The following is a 6,470-nucleotide window of genomic DNA, read 5'->3' on the forward strand; positions in this document are numbered from 1 at the left end:
TGAAGATGGACAACTGACTCGCGCTATGTGTCGCACAGAGATGGCTTTGTGAAACTGCCCACCGTTGGCTAGGCCTCTGTTTTGTGACGGGATGCCGACACGTGTGTTTCTGCTGACGACGAGTGGTGTGACTCGCATTTGCCGGCACCTGCGGCATTTATTTCTCACGCGAATACTTTTGTACACTTTTGTGGGGATGTGTCGTGTGAGGAATGGTGGCGTGCATGCATAGATGTATTTAAAAAACGAACTGCAGGGATTATCCAAAGTGGTGGCTTACAATCGCAGCATCTTGTCGGATGGCTCCCCGTGTAGCAGAGCTTAGCGAACTACGAGAGCGTTGCATAGAGATGTGGTCAAGCGAGACCGCCGTGCCGTATCTCACCCGGCCCGTCACAATCGCTCGGCAAGATTGCCTGCAACGCCCGAATAATCCGCTGGAGTAGCCAACCTATCTAATCCAAAGTCGGAGGCCTCGCAGCAGGCTACGCTTAACGAAAGCCCCTGATCACCTACACCACCTTCACCGTCAAACCTGAAACGTAAAACGTTCTGTCACGTCTCTCCTTAAGCATGGTGATTGAGATATGTATGACGCCTTCCAGCTCGCCAGTGGGGAGTGAAAATATATCCACCGTGGGATGTCAGAAGGTGATGGTGAATGAAAGAAGTAAGGATTGTGTAAAAATAATGATGACACAGTGGAACAAGATTTAGGACTTTTGTTCTTTAGGTTCATACCTCGCGGGGCTTCTTGCTCTGCGCAAAATGCAGAGGTAGGAAATCCGTGCATCATGCAGACGACAGAGGCAAGTATCTAGTATGAAATGGCTAATGATATGGCTCCCTTTTAAGGCGGTCACCAGAAATGAACTAAAATGACCAGAATGGTCACCTCCAGCAATTTGGATGAATCACAACCAAAACGAACACCTCACAACCGATCGGTTTATTGCCATCAATATGGACGTTTTCACCACCTGTTTGACGAATTTGCTAACCATAATGCCTACTGAAGTAACAAAACACACGAGTAAAACGTCTAGAAAGAAAAGCTTCCACGAGACTGACTGATGTTTCACCAAACAGATAAAATACATCACCAAGATACAGCAGGAAATCACGAATTTGTGCCAGAATTTATCATATTCAGCCCACCAGCAAAAAACGACCATATTTCAAACTAAACTGGCGTCAATTTGGGAATATGATGTTTTTGGACGCAGACGCCAGTACTCACTTTGGAATTGCGTTGTGGGAGCGAGTCACTGACTAGCATTGAGTTTCGTACATACTACACGTTCAGGAGCGCAGCCAGCTGGTGGGGAAAGTGGGGGGGGGGAGGCACAGGTGACATATCCTCCCGCTAGGTCTTAAGTGACTTTCAGGACCATCGGCACAAAGTATTAAGGGCCCGATCGGAGGGCCCAAAGGGCTGGCCGGGGAACGACCTCGAGGCAAAGGCCTGACCCTGAAAGATCAGCCAAAGGGATTCATCGCGCCTGCGAGGGTCCCCGAACGATAAAGGCGTCTATGTACGCCTGAGACCACTAATGCTGGAGCAGTTGGCTCAGAGTCGGCTTGGACCCTGGGGTCCCACTTGCGGAGCAGGGACAAGGCCAGTGTCTGCAAATGTTCTTGAAAGCCTCCTGTGTTGACTGGGACTCTGATACAAAGTGGCTACCTGTATCAGGGCACAGCGTGGTTTACAGGGGGGCCTATGTCGACAAGAAGCTCCTAGTCGACAAGATGCACATGTTGCTGAAAAAGAACGGGGCGGGAACCTGAATGTCAGAGAGCCATTTGCCTTGGTCGAGTTCCTCATTACCTGACATGAACTGAAAATACGAGAAATTTCAATGAAATAGACTACGATGAGGCAATAGAAGGGTCTGGCCAGTCACGGATTCTAGGACCAAACAGAGGTCTTCAGAGGAGCTGAATTTTGTTAATTTTGGTGATTTTTACCTTGCCCATGTCCTTATCCCTACCCTTGACCTCGATCTTGCCCTTGTCAATGCTCCTCCATCCATACTCGGAGGTTTAGCTCTGCTGTCTGGTCTGTTTACTATACCATACCATATTTTAACTGATACCAATGGTGATGACTCGGCCGTCCGGTGACAAACTGGCCGTTTCGACTTGCTACTTCAGTTGATGATCAGGGTGTGCATTTTGGTGATGGAATTGGCCACCCTGGTTGTCAGATTGATGTTGTCTCGAATGATGTAATTTTCCTGTGGCAAGGGTAAGATTGAAATATTTCTTGCCGCGGCAGGCTTGGAAAATCGAGTTACAAATGAGCGATGTTTTTCTTTTGGAGGCACTCACGAGACGGGTATATGTTAACTACATCTGAAACATTTAAACACATTTGATGTACTCATTCTCAATGTAAATACTATGTGCAGCTGTCTTGCATTGCGCAGGATGCGGATAAAGAAAACCTTTGCATCCTGCAAACGGCAAAGATGAACCTTGAGTACGAAGATAATGCTAGCTCCCCAGGCCTGTATATCTGCCATAAATGTAAATAAGTCTAGAGTACTTTTACAGCTGCATAAATGCATGAACTGTGTTAAAAGCTGCGCTATGCCCTGCCAAAAAGCCGCGTTATCGTAGATGATATCGCTTTGCAATAAGACATGCGTGTTTCCACGTTTCATGACAATGAAAAACTCACTCTTTTGCAGCCTATACATCGTCCACATGGTTGTGTACCTGTGGCGAGACCCGCATCGAGGTGTCAATGGGTTTGTAATAGTTCTCCCCAACCAGTGCATACTCTAAATGTGCCACGCCAAAGTCCAGCAACACATATTGCACATCAGAGAAGCATGCACTCGCGAAGCAGGTTTCTGACCGTGGCTTAAACTTCAGCTATGCAGAACAAAAACGCTTTAGGTAGCGGGGAACTCATACGCTTAAACAGCAAACCACGGGGTTAGCGAATACATCGTTTGTGGCCTTCGCAATGTGCGGACTCCTTACGCGTATCGCACAGGGTGACAGGTAAGCATCCGAGCCGCAGACCCACAGTGCGTGCGTTTGAAGCCCTGCGTTGTATTACACACGCGAGTTAGCTCCAGCCTAATAATTGGTGCTTCATATTGCGTTGTTACAGGCTCAGGCCCAACGCATCACAACGAATAACTTAAATGATACAAGTGCTTTTTAGATCATCATCTAAGCATAAGAACTAAAAGTGACTTAGATGCCAGTTATTCCGCCCTCAGGAAGGATAATTGTCTGCTTCTGTAAGCACTAGCCTTAACAAGTATCTTCGGGGAGGGAAAGAAAGGGAGGCACCTTCCAGAGGGCAGTGCTTTCCGCCCTCACCGTCAGGCACACTATCATGAGGTTGCATCCATCGCGTGAATGTCGCACCTGACTGTCCTCGCTCGCCCTCCTTCGTCATCCACCTCGTACTCAGTCGTCCTCGATCGCAACAACCGGGATGCCATCTTCTATTCACGGCCGACTCGATTTATGATCTTGTCTATGTCATTCAAGCCACGCGCCCGCAAGGGACACGTTCGGACACAAGCCGAACTTCCCAAATTTGGACAGAAGTTTCGCCGGTCGATGAGCATCTGGAGCGGACATACTTCGGAGTATTGCAGACTCCCTGCGACAGCGACGACAGTATTGCAGACAGCGACGATCCTATTGCTGCAGTGTCCGTGTTCCGTGTTCCGTGTCACCACTGTGCCGTGGCGCTGAGACCAGCACTTGGAGCTCCCTGACCATGGGCTGTCGCCCCAGCCATGAAATGATAGTGACATCTTCGTCTGAATGCTGCAGATGTACTGCATGTAGATGGTCCAGCTATATTTGGCGCCGTATGTACAATGCCATGCCTCGTATGCACCGATCGCATTATCATGTACGTACGTTCATTAACAATTAGCTAAATACAGTCATTTTGTTGCACGCCTCTGATAATGTCAGCCCACAGGTGCACCCTGAGCCATGGGTGAAAGCGGTCTGAAGATCACCTCGCGGTACCCCCGCTCCCGACACTCCTGGTCATGGCACTCACACCCAGGCAGCGGGTGTTCATCAGATGAAGACTTAACTGACGTTAAGTGACAGCTCTGACGATACACCATCGCAACGCAGCACAAGCCTCCGGATGGCAGCCGTTGTACTTTCACTAGCCTTTGAACGATTCTCCGCGGCTTCTCAAGACTCTCTTTTGCCCTCTCATCCGCCATCGCTAGCTAGGGGTCCTTGGCAACATATGCTTGGACACCCAGTTCGGCATATGGCTATCGATCCATTAGCCATCATTTAACGTCCAGTAATTTGTAACACAATCTCAGGACTACATCGATAACTCAAATAAATAATGTTAAAATCGTTAGATCGCTCACTGTTGTGACGCACGCCTGAGCGGGCGGTTGGACCAGCGGCAGTTACCGCATCGTAAGGGAATGACACGACGCAGCCATGCCAGTCAGTTTGTCACTAATCTCTAGGGAGCATTCCTATACAACGACTCAACTGAACATCACACAGCTCAGCATACGTGAACGCCACGAATAAACGTAAAATCACACATCGACGGATATGATTATACACCGTGTTTCATACGGAACACGGAGCTGTGTTCATCACGGAACACTGTGTTCATCACGTGGACCCTGCGTCACTGCCACTGCTCACGCTCATTGAAAAGTTCGCTGAGTCCCGCTTGTTCCCGGTCGAGCTCAGCTGATTAATGACGCCGAGCGAGCGCGGACTGCGCATGCGCGGCATGTCGCTCAGCCGGTCGGCCTCCTCGTAGAGCCTCATGGGCGACGGAGGCGGCGGAAGCAGCGATGGCGGCGGTGGCGGGAGGTGATTAAGCGCCGTCTCAGCGATGCTCGGTTCGGGCGGCGAGAACGCCGAGTTCGGCGACGGCACGAGCGCGCGCGGCGAGCGCGGCGACTCGCCAATCACGGTCGTGCGCAGGTCGAACGCCACCTTCGGTTCGGTGTTGGCGATCCGCCTGCCACCTGCCGGTGGCCCGCGAAAGGAGAAGCTGCGCTGCGGGCCGCCAGAGGCGCGCGGGAGCGCCTCGAAGCTGTTGGCGCGCCGCACGGCCGGCGGCCGGACCTCGTTGCGGGTCATGTAGACGCTCTCCGGAGGGGGACGGATTGCGTAGCGGGCGGGAAGCAGCGGCTGTCGTGCCGCTTGGTGCACCTCGCACCCGGCCGCACGACGAATCTGCCAAACGCAACGGAGACGACGCGTCAAGCTGGAGCACAGGTTGGCAACGTCAACAGGTTGGTTCCAGGCCCCTAGCCTCGAAGTATGAGGGTGGTGGCACAAATATCGAATTGTCTCCTAGCTTCTGTGAAGTTAGACTGCATTTCCGTGCACTCGTCCAGTATCTAGTGTAAGCCCTTTGCTCAGTGTGGGAAGGGGGGAGGATGGTCGCTGTGGTCCTCTCCTTGGCTACATCCCAGAACGATTTCTTCATAAGCCCACACCGCAGGTACAGCGATATTTTTTCAATTCGCTGCTGACACGGTATGGATCAACACCTCCTCACGCCTTGGCCGGTTGGCATGACTCCTCCCCTGACACACACCTGCTGCTGGCTCTTGTAGAGGCAGACGTAGTCGCCCTCCTCGGCGCCCGCCTGTCCGTACGGGGCTGACTCCCGCACCTCGTCCGTGGGCACTGGCTGGTAACCACCGCACCTGGGGATGACAGACGGCGGTTACACGTGCTGATAGGCATCTTAACACGCTGCGATAGTTATCAGGTGTGTTTGTAAGAGTTGGAATGGGGACACAACGTGGCAGTTTGTTAGCGAACTGCAAAACGCTGCCATGACTAGGCTAAGTATTGCATACCTCTTTGTAAAAATACACACGATAAAATGACGCATTCGTGCTCTGCCAGAGGCAAAGAGCAGGTTCTTCTAAACTAAACAAAGTCAAACTATAAAAATGGTGTCCTTAGCCACAAGCCCGTTGCAATAGATTCGGGATACGCACCAATCACGAGGAGACCCCTATGTGATGACACTGCTGTCTGGGCGCCTATGAGTCCGTGGCTTACCTCCTGCCGGATCCGTCACGTTCGAAGGTGACACGTGACCGCCGCTGCTGGGAGCCGCGTGGCAGCTGCACGTAACGCTCCTCCTCGTCCTCCTGCTCCTCCTGGCGGGCGGCGCGGCGCGGCGGCAGCGCCGCCTGCCGCAGTGGCGCCATCTGCACTGGCTTGGCCGGCCCGCAGCGGCGCGTGGCCACGCCCAGGATCAGGTTCTGCGCCATCGTGTCGCCGACGACGAAGGCGCCGCTGTCGGCGACGACGAGCAGCGGCGCGGCGGCGCCGGTGCGGCGGCCCAGCTCCACCCGGTGCACGAGCTGCAGGTGCGGCGCGTCCGGCACGGCCACCGTGCCGGCGACGACGCGCAGGCGGAACTGCCACCGGCTGCGCAGCGTCAGCACCAGCCACAGCACCACCCAGAGGAA

The 6,470-nt window shown here is 52.8% G+C and overlaps 1 protein-coding gene across 1 annotated transcript; it reads right to left on the reverse strand.

Annotated features, from left to right (window-relative positions):
• Nucleotides 1–3,816: 3,816 nt before the first annotated feature.
• On the reverse strand, nucleotides 3,817–6,181 carry LOC119114224 (formin-like protein 16). Its single transcript, XM_037238422.1, has 3 exons — nucleotides 6,055–6,181; nucleotides 5,579–5,690; nucleotides 3,817–5,211 (listed from the first exon to the last, which is right to left on the reverse strand). The coding sequence occupies exon 3, from the start codon at nucleotides 5,113–5,115 to the stop codon at nucleotides 4,636–4,638; it is 480 nt and encodes a 159-aa protein (XP_037094317.1). The 5' UTR covers nucleotides 5,116–5,211; nucleotides 5,579–5,690; nucleotides 6,055–6,181; the 3' UTR covers nucleotides 3,817–4,635.
• Between the last annotated feature and the right edge of the window lie 289 nt (nucleotides 6,182–6,470).

This window comes from Pollicipes pollicipes, unplaced genomic scaffold (assembly GCF_011947565.3).
Source record: "Pollicipes pollicipes isolate AB1234 unplaced genomic scaffold, Ppol_2.1 Scaffold_7262;HRSCAF=8765_pilon_pilon_pilon, whole genome shotgun sequence".
In the NCBI taxonomy this organism is placed as follows: Eukaryota; Metazoa; Arthropoda; class Thecostraca; order Pollicipedomorpha; family Pollicipedidae; genus Pollicipes; species Pollicipes pollicipes.

What these genes read in the sequence shown, in the direction of transcription:
- LOC119114224 (XM_037238422.1), bottom strand. Translation starts at nt 5,115, where the DNA reads ATGACCCGCAACGAGGTCCGGCCGCCGGCCGTGCGGCGCGCCAACAGC.